The sequence below is a fragment of the Carex rostrata genome, chromosome 16, assembly GCF_964058835.1.
Source record: "Carex rostrata chromosome 16, lpCarRost1.2, whole genome shotgun sequence".
Lineage (NCBI taxonomy): Eukaryota > Viridiplantae > Streptophyta > Magnoliopsida > Poales > Cyperaceae > Carex > Carex rostrata.
In genome coordinates this window covers 4,115,114-4,128,980 of record NC_135933.1, presented here as the reverse complement: position 1 = coordinate 4,128,980, position 13,867 = coordinate 4,115,114, and the positions used below count along the sequence as shown (strand labels likewise).

The 13,867-nt window shown below is 33.4% G+C and overlaps 1 protein-coding gene across 1 annotated transcript; it reads right to left on the bottom strand.

Annotated features, from left to right (window-relative positions):
* Positions 1–1,971: 1,971 nt before the first annotated feature.
* On the bottom strand, positions 1,972–3,879 carry LOC144567875 (heat stress transcription factor B-2b-like). The gene is made up of 2 exons (XM_078318080.1): positions 3,324–3,879; positions 1,972–3,226 (listed from the first exon to the last, which is right to left on the bottom strand). The coding sequence occupies exons 1-2, from the start codon at positions 3,612–3,614 to the stop codon at positions 2,447–2,449; spliced, it is 1,071 nt and encodes a 356-aa protein (XP_078174206.1). The 5' UTR covers positions 3,615–3,879; the 3' UTR covers positions 1,972–2,446.
* Between the last annotated feature and the right edge of the window lie 9,988 nt (positions 3,880–13,867).

Sequence of the window (13,867 nt, the reverse complement as noted above, 5' to 3'; positions counted from 1 at the left end):
TTAAATAAAATACTAAATTTGCATTAAATAAATAGAATGTCAGATTAAATTAGATTAGTATTAAATAAAATATTACATTAGTATTAGCCAATATTAGTTTAAATATTAATTGTAATATAATATTAGTCTAAATATTAAATGTAATATAATATTAGTTTAATCACTATTTTATTCATTCCCTCCATTGCTATTCCAAACATACAATTTAAACGATATTTTTACTAATCTGAATAGTTCAAAGTTAGTGATATTCTCAAACCACTCGGGTTAGCACTATTCTCAATCACTAACTCAAAAATCGCTATTCTTGCACTAATTCTAGCACAATCCAAACGTACATGCGATATATTTTGAAATTGTCACATTCAAAACCATATTAATTTTGGAAACCTACAAGTAACAAATAGATGATTACATCTTCATCCATCTCACAAAAATGACAAGAACTAGAATCAATCCACCCTTTTTTAACTAAAGAAGTTCTAGTCAGAATTCTTTTTGTGAGCTACCAACCACATAAAAGCCCTAATTTTTGAAGGAATATGTAATTTCCACCACTGTTCATGTCTATTTTTTTAACCCCTCCAAAAGAAAAAAAATATATATATATAAAGAAGAGACAGTAAAAGATTGAGAAGAACTCCATCTCCAAGCAATGATATCCTGCGCATGAGTGAATGTTGTATTACTAATGATACTTGGTATTTCAGCCCATTCTTTGGCCAAAATCCCCCTTGAAGACCTTCTAAAAGTTAAAACATCGATCCCCATGCGAATTTAAATCTTCCTGCACAGATATTTTTTGTTGATAGCAAACGCATACAATTGAGGATAGCTAGTAGATAAAGTGCAATGATCTACCCAAATGTCATTTCAGAAGTCTACATTACTCTCCCTGCCTATTTCTATTTGGTAACTAACACTCATCTACCCAATTTATTCTTACTTTTGAATTTCGTTTCATATAGGAGAAAACTGCATCTGCTGCCCTAAAGTATAATACTTAATAGGATAAAGCATTATGCAAATAATCAAATCACATCTAGCTAGTGAGGGAGAATTTTGGCATTAAAATTAGGCGAACATTCGTAGTACAAAGTAATTAAAGCTAGAACTTTAGAAAGCTTGAGGGACGGTGAGAATAACACCAGCTCCTGGTTCCGTAAATATAAAATCCATTTTTGTTTGTGCCAGAAAAACCAGGGAGATGCCGTCAATTATATTTCCCAAATAAAAAAGTAGATTCTGTCAAATTAAGATCAGATGATGCATGTCAAATGTTGGCTGCAGGGATGAGTTTGATATTCTGTTAATTTTGCACAAAAATGTCGATCTTGACTCTGCTCATAGACCATGGTGATAAACACGCGAAGTTTGAAATTTGAATCCAAATTTATTGATACGATATATTTCAGTTTCGGCGTCTCTACAAATGTATTTCATACAAATATCATATGCAATCGATCAAATGTATGGGAGAGTATCCTCTGCGGAGTATTCTCTGCGGAGCTTTTAATCTGGTTCGTTCGTTTTGATCAGATAGATTAGATCAGAAGATGCCCAAATTTTGAGATCTGGTCTGATATGTCTGATCAAAACAAACGGACTAGATTAAAAACTCCGCACAGCTCCACAGATGATAGTGTTCCCAAATATATACGGTACACGTATTACGTACGCTGGGATATTTCCACAATCTACTGCCAGAATATTTGGTAGGGAGGGAGCAGTTTCAGAGTTGCCATCAGATGAACATCAAATACTCGAAGACCACACTGTAATTTTCTTTAAACAAACTTGAAACCGATCTTAACCGTTAGATTTTGATAATAAATTAAGAAAGCCACGTTTGAATGACATACATATTCTTTACGCATGAAATTAGTCATCCACGCTTAGTGGTATTTTTCCTGGCAACAACTTTGACTTTCCTACTTTTGAAACAATATCTCAACGACCAGAATGCTCCAATCAGCAGATGACCAAAAATTCTATTCATTTGCTTTAGAAAAATAAAAATTACACACAAGGGATGTTAAAAAAGTTTACAAAAAAGCTCATCTGTTTATATTGGATCGATATATGATATATCGCACGTCTAATAAGTGCCAATCTCTTTTGAAGATTTCAATTCACAAAACAATTTTGAAAATAAAAAGCACCGTCCAGACGTCCAACCCTCCAGATGGGCGACACAACGTCGAGGAATCTTTCACTATACGATATTATACATATCCGCAACAATCAATATTTAGACCCCTTTTGTCTGATTTACATATTAATTAGACCCTGAAAATTTGTCAGCTCCAATATCATTTCACAATATGGGACCAAACAAGGAAAGTTATCAAAGTATCTCGCCTAAAAACATAATTCATTAGCCTTCGAGAATTGCCATTAATTATTTAAAGGAAGCAAAATATCTAAACCTCCTGTTACGGATTCGTCAGCTCAACCCAGAACCATCGACGTCCGATCTTATCTGATCCGATGATCCGGAGCCCAACCCATTACAGGCCTTGAAACCCTGGTAAACCGGTCGGGGCCGGTAGACTGGCCACAACCTGTGGTCATCATCCGTCCGATTCATCGAATCCTGCTGATCCAACAGCTCCTTTTTAACATCAACTCCAGTAGAGAGCTCCGGACCATTGGATTCATCTTCCCGACACCTTTTCAACCCAAGAGAGAACCCAAATATTTTTGGGCTATTGACCTCTTCTATCTGAACGGGTTCATCCTTTTCGTTAACCACCATACCCGGACCCGTTGGCATCATATCCGAAACTGGTGCTTCAACCATGTCACCTACCACATCACCATCGGCAGAGAACTTAGACATGAGCACCATAATATTGTTACACATCTTCTTCATCTGTCCGAGTTCACACGACAACTTTGAATTCTCCTTTCTCAGCCGGTCATTTTCTCCAGTTAAATCCATTGCACCTCCAGTTCCTGAGGTGGATGGCGCCATATGCAAGCCTGGGGAGGAATTAGAGGAGAGTATCTGTTCCTCGGCAGAATTGGCAGGAGATCCTGACCCGTTAATCACGACTGTCACTGGTATGGCAGCCGCTGTGACAGTCACTGGTATTGTAGCCTGTGCCTGAGGTTGTGTCGTTGTTACCTTTCTCCGGTGGATGTCACAGAGAAGCCGCTTCTCACCTTTCTTGAAGCAGTCGTTTGCAAATTCCCACCTATCAGGGACGATTTTCCTAAATCCCTATGCAAAATAAGGACACTGCATCGGAACTAATGTTGAATTACATATAAAAGATAAGAGTAGAAAAAAGAGATAGAGAGATTGATGATGATATTACATAAGTGTTGAGCTGCCGAACAAAACTGGAGAAGTTGTTATGCTTGAAGTACTTTGGTAAGAGGTCTCGTGCTAATTCAGCCGGGCGCCACACAATAAAAGTCGATCCATCTTCATTCCAGGCGATTACATCATCTACAGCTGGATCGTCTACAAGCTGATAAGTCTTTGTCAGAAAAGGAGTTGGTAAAGATCGCTGAGCTGCCTCGGACGTTGCAGGCGTTGCCACCACCGCCACAGCCGGGGAAGAGGTTCCAGCGGCGGCGGAGTTGTCTCCGTTCTGTTCCCCCATCGTGTTTGATTAGGAGTTCGACCAAAGTGTTTCAGAGGGAATGGATACTGGATGGGGGGTCAAAGAGATATTTCAAAAAGGTTCTGGAAGCTTTAGCTTGAGAGGATGGCAATGTAAAATGATGGAAGAAAAAGAAAGAGATGGTGTCATCTGATTTTATTTTAGGAGAGAAAAAGGGAAGAGAGAAAGGAGCTATCGGTGGAAAATTGGGGAGTTTATGGAAGAAAAGGGAAGCCAAATGCAATCCAACATCTGTTTGCGAAAAGACAACGAATGAAGCTCTCTGCGATGTCTGCATAAAAATATGCTGCGAATGAGATCTGCACCGTGAGATCTCGTATTGAATGGTTTCGATCGAAGATGGAGGAAAGGAGTGTAGAACTGGGTTTATGCAGAGACTGTGTGCGGGGAAGGAGAAAGTGCGAGAACCTTCGGATTGTTTTTTTTATATGGAAGCAGCTAATAGTCTCCCAACTTCAGTCCGTCAAAAATCTCCCGGATTTTTTAAAAATTCTGTAAACTAATAGAGCGAATTTGGTATACTTCAATACTAAATTCTGTAAACTAATTTAACAAATCCTATCAACATAAAAAATTCTCATTTATGTGTGATCCCCAATAACCACTTTAACTTCCACTTCAACCTCCACTTTAACCACTTTAACTTTCACTTCAACCTCCACTTTAACAACTTTATTTGCTTTGACTGAGACCACTTTTAGATCTTTGACCAGAACCATATCTAGAAGATCTTTTTTTCAAAACTAATAACCATGACAACTTTAAAAATCCATAAATAGATATATATAAAAAAAATTAATTTTTTTTCAAATTTAAAAAAAAAAAATTCCAGAATTTTTTTTCAATATTTTTTTCAGTTTTTTTCCAAATTATTTTTCAATATTTTTTTCAAATATCCTTTTAGATTATACTTTCAATTATTTTAAATTATGTAAATCTTATCACATAATTATGTAGATAGTTTCGTGGAATCCTGTAAACTGATAAAAAAAATTCTAATTTTAATTTTTTTCAAAATTTTATTTTTTTAAAATTTGCATCTAGATGCTACTTTCAATTGTTTTGAATTCTGTAAATCTGTTCACATAACTCTGTAAACAATTTCGTTGAATACTATAAGTTGGTTAAAAAAAATCAATTTTTATTTTTTTCAAACATTTTTTTTAAAATTTGCATCTAGATAGTACTTTCAATTGTTTTGAATTCTATAAACCTTATCACATAATTATGTAGACATTTTCGTTGAATACTACAAACTAGTAAAAAAAATTCAATTATATTTTTTTTGAATTTTATAAACCTTATCACATGACTCTGTAGACGGTTTCATTGAATACTGTAAACAGGTAAAAAAAAAATTCAAATTTTTTTTTTTTACAATTTTTTTTATTTTACATCTAGATGTTGCTTCCAATTATTTTGAATTATTTACACTTTATTACATAACACTGTAAACTGTTTATTTAAACACTGTAAATCTAATACATGAATTCAAGTACAAGCATGTAATGTATACAAACTATAAATCATTCACTCAACCTATACATCGGTTCTGGTATCAACCATGATTAAGCATCTTCTTGTAATTCAAAATTGAATTTAACCTCTGATTCTTGAGTTGCTAGAGTTGCTTCTTGAACCGATTGATGAAATCATTGGCACTTGTCTTGGCATCAACCATGATGCCAAGCAGAAACATAAAGGGTACGCCATCATACCGTGATCTTGATTTTTAAGGGATTGAGCCAAGTTGACTTTACCTTTGAGATTGCATCAAGGGAAACACAAGTCTCCACAGAAGGGGGGGAACCAGATCTCCTGTTCCCTGGGGTGCAGGAAATTCCTGTCCCCCAGAGTCACTGCGGGATGGGCCCGATTACTGTTAAAGGGTTAGGGTTAAAGTGATTTTGGATTTAGGGTTATATGGGAACCCACTCTGCAGTGACTCTGAGGGCAGAAATTTCCTGCCCCCAGGGGGCAGACGATTCGGTTCCAGAAGGGGGTCGGATCCAGCACTTGTCCAGATCTAGTGGCACAGATTTTGGTGCCGCTGTATATTGTGCTTATAATTGCACTAAAATCATTAACTAAGCTTAACTAAATCTTGATCTACACTATGTGGTGAACAAATTTGCTAAGACTCAAACCCAATGCCACAAAAGTTGACAAACATTGTTAAATATGCAAATGAGAGCAGGTGAGTCATGCAAATAAGGACTAATCCTTCAAATTATTTTATGATTTTACACTACATACCACGTGAATTTCCGAAAAAAATCCAACAGAACCATAAAAACCAGTGACAAATCTCAGAAAAAAAATATACCTTCAAAAACGATAAATTCTAGAAAGCTTTCAAATTATCTTCACTGTAGGCGTGAATGTTATTCTGCATTAAAAAAATAATCACAAATTAAGTTGTAATTCAACTCTTAAGTAAACAATAATTCCTTGTACTATCCTTGCTATAGTTTCCTTTATATTTTTAGATACTGGTATTATTCATTAACTAAGAAGCAGATTCTAATTCTATCTTCAAAATCAAAGTACCTAACGACAGCCGACTCCGGCCCATTAGTTGCTGGTACAAATAAAAAAAATGTTTATATTCATTCTTTCGTAAAATCAGGTAGAAGTTCCATCACATTTGTAGATCAATCTAATATAAGATTACTAGTTTTCCCATAATCAGTAAACTAATAATCTACGTAAATTAACACATTTACGAAAATTATTGATCATAAACTTACTGAATCTGGTCAAGCTTTTGATCAATAGTGATAGATTCCTCTAAAAGAACGCTAAGCTTCTGATCATTTCTTAGACAAACAAGTACATTTCAGGGAAAATTCGTCAAACACCCTGGTGAATGTAAATAAGTAAAAAGATTCAATTAACAACCTGATTGGTGTCATTTAATACGATCATGCATGGATCTGATGGCCTCTGTCTTGTGTTGCGATTTCTCCTCTTTATTTGCCTCTTGCAGCTAGTCAAGAGGCAACGAATGGAGGCCATCTCTTCTATAATCAATCCTGCCTTCTCGAAGAAACGCCTCAAGCGGAGGTCTGACAAGCGGTGGTGTTGATCGGGAGGGGCGAAGCGAACCCAGGCGAGGTCGAAGCCATTGAAGACAACTTGTTTTGGACGCAGGTGATGAAACCGGAGTTGGGAGGAGGAGAAGAGAAGGGAGAGAGCAAAGCGGAGGGAGCAGAGAGATCGGAACGGGAGATACATGAAATTTCGTTTTTGTAGAGGGAGAAGAGAGATGGGGAATTTCACGTATACCCTTCAAAAACTGCAAAATTACGTATTTCTCCCTCCAAATTCTAAAATAACGTATTTATCCTTCTAAACTTGAATAACTCACATATTTATCCAATTAACAATAAACTACGATTGATTATGATTAATATCCTATAAATTATAATTAATCAAGACATCCCTTCTTCTTTTTCTTCTTCAGTGTTTTTCTCCCGCCTTATTTTAGCGCCAAAAGGGTACCCTAACCCTTCCCTTCCACTTCTCTACGTCAAAAGGTTTCTTCTTTTCCAGCACATCTTCTCTAGAGCCAAAAACTGTTCTTTTCCAAAGCCAAAAGCTCTTGATCTCTCCCACACACGTTCCAATCACCTTGTTGGAGATGGCATCCGAAGAAGAAGAGCCCTTGATACTTAGATGGGAGCTTGAACCGGAGGAGGAAGAACACTCGAGACCTAGATGGGAGCTTGGAGTAGAATCACCCACAATCGAGTAAGCTCGTCGGTCGTCTTAATTTTTTTTGCGATACTTTCGACTTATTTTCTTCTCTTCCAGAATTTCAGTAACAATTACAATAATAAGTTTGTAAAATGAACAAATTAAGATGACATCATGTTATAAACTAAGAATTAGAATATGACTACTTAAAATCAAGCTTTTTTGGTACTGTACCAGTACCAGTACCAGGTTTAAGTACACTCTGGTATTTTCCATCAAAATGACAAGGTTGCTCTATTAATTGAACTATTTGACCATGTTGCTTTGCATTTTTTTTTCTTTTATATAGTTCATTTTGTTGTACATTGTCACCTAGTTGCATTTCCTTTATAATACATAAAATCTAATTTGCTTGAATGTGCATAGCTATCCAGTTTGATGAAAAATTGGATAAGGATTAGTTGGAATAACTTGAGATTAATGATATTGACATGATTAATGAATTTCATTTGAATGTTGAAACTTTAATTGAAAATAATTACTGGTTTGCCCCTATAGACTATGTCCCTTTTGTTGTACCAGTCAGAACACTATAATTTGCATGAAATAGCATGTGTTGAATTTCTTAACATGAAGCAAAATACCATTATTCATAATTCAATTTTGTGGAGACTTGGGTTTTAACAATATGTTTTCTATATTAGACGAGTTCTGTCTAATTACAGGATAAGATTGAAATATGGAGGCTTCTTTCGGCAAGTTAAGAATTCTTGTAGGAAACGATATTGTTTTGTAGGAAATGATGGTCCAAATTTATTAACGCATCGTGCGTTAATGCAGAAGATACAAATTCGTCTTATGAGACCTTTTTTTTTAAATCAACGTGATTATAGCTTCTTTTACAAAAATTATATTATATCATATTCAGTATAAAAATTTAAAAATCGGATACCATATTCTGTATTGTATGCTACATAATATTACACTTAACACAACATATTTTAATTTAAAAGCATATACTGAAGATGGGGCCGATTTCATATTTTGTTATACCGAACACTATATTTTGTTTCTATTTTATTTTATTTTTTGCTATTTTGCAAACCAGATATAATTGCCGGTTTTTTATTTTTATTTATTTTCTAACCGAATCTGATGGTCAGTTTTACTCATTTCTTTTCTTTTTTCAATTTTGTCAAATGAGAATGGCTGGTAATTTTTTGTTTTTTTATTTAATATCAAATCGAATATGGTAGTCGGTTTCTAATTCCCTCAAGAATGGTTTCCAGTTTTTATGTTTTGAATTTTCTATGGCATAACAAGACAGAAATAGCTTCAAATGAGTTCAAATTAGATATCGAGTATGGTATCCGATTTTCAAATTTTTATACCGAGTATTATTCTCGGTGGAGATAATTTTTGTATAAAAAATTATAATCGTGTTGGTTCCAATTTGATGATGCTTTTTTAAAAAAAAATTGTCTTAGGGCAGAAGACGGGAATCTGTAGAATGTTCTGAACGGGTTTATAATCATCATTTTTCTACAGCGAAGTTATGTTATTGATTCTTTAATTATCATAATCATTATTATGGTTTCTATTATTCAGTTTAGTAATATTACAATTTAGTTTGACATTGTATTTTAATTTATAAAAAGGTGGTGCTATATTGAAAGCAACAATTGTATTTTTGAGAGCTAAGAAAATGTTCTCTCAGTATCTAATTTATTTTTCAATCGATTGACTCTTATCTTTATTATCTTGACATCATTAATGTACGTTTAACAAAAAATGTTTAAAGAAATATTGCAATGAGAATTAAGTGTTCTAAATAACGCGCTATAGCGACGCAATAGCAGTGCTATAGCGTTTTCGGACCTTAAATGCTACGCTATGGGATAAAAGTGCACTATTTCAACTACAACCGCTATAATAGTAATAGCGGTCCGCTATCTGCGCTACACACTATGCTATATAGGGTTTTATATAAAGGCTCAAATTGAAAATTTATTTTAAAGACCAATTTTTTTCAAGATCCAGATTGATTTTGTTTTTAAATAGAAAAAAAATAAATAGTTTATTCTATGATGCCTATGCTTTTTTAATAGATAAAAATATATAGTTTATGCCATGATTCTTAGGTTATTTGAACGAAAAAAAAAGATAGTTTATGATATTATAGTGATATTTTGAATAGTAATTTGGACTTTATATTGGTTCAACATGAATATTCTAATTTCTTAGTAAATTTTGTATTACTTATTACTCTACGAGATTTTAGATAACGTTGACAATTAGTAGAAATATAAAATATAATTTTTTTAAAAGAAAACGCTATGTAGAATAGCTTTCGATATAGTTACGTTATTCACAATAGCTCTTTTTTTAGCTGTTATGTTATGACACGATAATTGCTATTTAAAACCTTAAATGAGATAATTTGAAAACATCTATGTGACATGATGAAAACTAAATATGGTATAGTTTGAATTAGATATTTGACGTCAATAAAGTATTGACGAATTACTTTTATATAATCAATTATTAGTGAATTTAAATCTTTGAATCCACGCATAAGAATGTAACCAATAAAGAAAAGATTAGAGTTGAGTAAAATCACTGCTATCTACAATATAATAGCTCTAGCTTGCAATATAATTCTGTCTTTACAGATACTGTATACACTTATTATAGCATATATAGTCATGTTCTAATTTTTGCAAAAGAGTAAAGTAAAGCAGAGAAAGTCAACTACTACTGAATTTATAATACAAGATTATTGAATTTTTAATAATCACAACAGAGTCAACTACTACTGAATTTATAATCTAAGATTATTTAATTATTAATAATCACAACAGAGTCAACTACTACCGAATAATAAAAAAAAATGAAAATTTAATTAACTTCAATTACATAGCTGAAAGAATATTGATTAACTCATTAAAGTACTAAAAATAAGATAAATTAACTTAACAAATCAGGATGAAAAGTCATCAAAAATTACATTCCCTGTTAGTGATTTTCATAAATATACATTGTTAGCCATTTTCTTTCAATGCATAAAATACTTTTCTTTAGGTCATTGCTTGTTTTAAGATGGAAAAATAAAAATTGCTTTAAAAAAGACAAATCTGGTAAACATGTAAAATATTTTTCTCTGTGCTCATTGTTACAAAATGATCACAGCCAATAGTAGAATCAGAAAATTAATAGCAAAAACAATTAAAAATCTGAAATATTATAGCGAACAGACTTTCAACAGGTTCTGACCAAATACAACAATATCTGTTTGTATGGTTTATTTTCATACCATTGTGATCCGGTTTATTGATTTAAAGATTTAATTTTATGTGAATGATTTATCACGATCGATTCGGTTCAGTTATAAAAGTTGATGTCAGCATATTGTCTTCTGGATATCAAGTTGTCCTGAGTAGGGAATATAGCAAGAAATTTAAAATTTAACCATGATTTCCAAAAAAAAAATCAAAATTTAATAAAAAATAGTGATATTTCAACGTCGTGAATAGTTGGGCATAATTCGAAAATGATTCATTTTCATGTAAATAATATACTTAAATTTAATATTTGTTTATAAAAAAAATCATAACTTCGCAAATAGTACTGTTTCAATCTTTAGTTGTCAAATCCGTAAAATTCACTTATAATATATATTGTAGTAACCAGACAAGTAATTCGCAAACATCTAATTAATTCACTTATTTGTTTGAATAAATGCTGGAAAAATTAAAATATAATCAAGATATTAATGTACACCTTTTTTTTATATATAGTAAAAGTTAGAGGTCAAGGCACTCAATTTTTCTAATATTCATAAGAATTTTTTTTTCCAGATTTCAAACATGTGAGTCTGTGACCTTTCACGCAGGGAGTATTGTTTTTATTCTAGATCAAAAGCTGATTCTTCAATTATAGACTTTATTACTACGCGGTATACAGAGGTGGGTGTATATTGTAACAATGGGGGTCAATTGACCCCCAATTTTAATTATTTTTTATATTTTTATATGATTTTATATAAAATTTAGATTAAGATGTCATTATATTGTAAAATTAAGCTCCATTTTCTATAGAAAATTTTTATATGATTGATTCTCATATTTATTTGACCACTTTTGAAAAAAAAAAAAAAAAAAAAAAAAAAAAAAAAAAAAAAAAAAATTCCTAAAACGTTATAACGTTTTAAAACGTTATGTAACGTTTTTCGCTGTAAAACTTGATGAAAAACGACGATTTTATGAAGGCTGGATTCAATTAAAACGTCATAACGTTTTCAGAAAACGTTATAACGTTTTATACACCAAATTATGCGTTTTATACACTATTTCCTGCGTTTTTCACTAGCTGAATCGTTATAACGATTTAACAAAACGTCATAACGTTTTATCCGATAAAGTGAGGGTTTATTTAGCAAAAATTCCTGTTCTCTCTCCTTCTTTCTCTTCCTCCTTTCCCCTTTTTCTCTTTGGCCGCCCCAACAGAGAGACACGAGAGAGAGATAGAGAGTGAGAGAGAGAGTCTGATTTCCCGCGGAATTGACCGAAACTTGAGAAAATCGTAGAGGAGCTCAAATCTCGCCCCTTCCTCCACTTGGTTTGGTAATCCCTCTTCTCGTTTGCTCTATTTTCTCGTCTCTTGATTTCTAGGGTTTCGGTGAAACCCGACCAAATTGAACCAAACTCGAGAATCAATGTCTTTGTTGCTTCTTGAGCGTTATTTGATTGATTTCATGTCTCAATTCCAACTAAAACCCGAATGGTGAGATTATCCCAAATTGATTAGGGTTTTGAACCAACTTTCGAACGAATTGAATTGTAAATGACCGTGATTACGAGTTTTGAGTGAATTGAGACTTCCGTATTGCTATATATTCGATATAAACCCCAATTGAGAAGAAATGTGACTTAAACCCTAAAAAAAGGGTGAATTGCAAGGGTAAGATGGTAAAACGTCCGAATTTGTTGAATTGACCGTTTACGAGTATTAGAATGCGATTGGGTATAGGAATTATGAATTATATTGAAATTGACTTGCTATGCCATGTAATTTAGGCCTAGACCCGATTGACCGAGGATTAGCGGATTAGACGAGGTCGTCGAGTTTAGCGATACCGGATCCTACCCAAGTGCCCTACTTGATCAGGTGCGGGGGTTCACGGGATCTGTTTTGGATTCTATTACTTAGAATTAAATAACGGTACATGTATATATATATATATATATATGTGCTTATATATATATACCGATTGAATTGTTAATTGACTTATTGTGCATGACCTCATGTTGGATCTCTATTGTTAGCATTATTTGCAGCATTGCATGAAAATAAGTAGTGATATAATTGAATTGATATGATATTGTTGATCTAGCATGTTGGTATTGTTATTCGATTGATTGTTCTATCGTTTTGATAATTGAATGGAACCACAGTACTGAAATGTGAAGAGGGCAGAGGATAAGTTAATTGTGAATGAAATGAGTGAATTGTAGGGACAATGTCTAGCTAGCTACTAGACTTTGTCTCAGGGCCCATATGCGCATACGGTGAATAACCCTAATTGTGGAGGGTATCGGTAACCAAGGAGAAAGGCAGAGCTAGGTTAACTGATACCAAAAAGGTAGAGTATAGCAGGAGGATTGAAACTGTGGATAATTGAATGTTATTGGTCTCTCTTTGGAAGAGTGACAACCCGTTGCATGATCGGGAGATATGCAATCTTAAATTGGAAATTGACGAATTGATATGGATGTTTGACTATAAACCAGACCAGAGAAATGTTAAGCCAAATGAGATGGATAGTCGATATCTATCAATTGTAACCGGACTTAGCAATTGTATATGTTATACCAAACCATTCTATGAATTCTTCGATTTCATTTGATTGTGATATGAGTTAGATTTCAATTGCTTCTATATATGTTGCATATGCATTTCTTTTATCGAATTGTTGAATTGAAACTCGTTGCAGGTTTATTTAGTTCCGGTAATGGATTTCTTACAAATCCAGTAGCCCTGACTAAATTCCGCACTGAGAAAACGGTTGACAAGTTTTCTCACCCCCTATCCCCTCGGGGAACTTTATTCTTTCGTATGTGTTTGCAGGTAAACGCGAATAGAAGGGATTCGAGTGCTCGACCAGTGAGGTTTAAGCCGCATAGCGATAGGGTATGCCTCACATTGAGTCCATTTTGATGTCGATAGGGTTTTGGTATGGTATTTGTGTATAACCTTGTTATCGGACCGTGTCGAGTGGTCTTGTAAACCTAATTGTATATTAAACGTTTACTGTGATTTAATATGAATTTTCTTTTATGTTTTAAACTGGGTATAAAATGTTAATGGGAATGGTTTATATTGATTTGGAAATATGGGGATCGATCGAGTTGAAATCGGGGAAGAGAAATGGTATAAAATGGGAATTGATTTGGGATTGTTTAATCTTTCGATTATATAGTTATTGCACGAATTTATACATATACTATTGAGTATAGTTTGATAATCTATAAATG

Excerpts from the sequence above, each read along its gene's own strand:
- LOC144567875 (XM_078318080.1), bottom strand. The coding sequence starts at position 3,614 with ATGGGGGAACAGAACGGAGACAACTCCGCCGCCGCTGGAACCTCTTCC. Across the intron at positions 3,227-3,323 it reads TTCGGCAGCTCAACACTTAT|GGATTTAGGAAAATCGTCCC; the intron begins GTAATATCATCA and ends TATTTTGCATAG.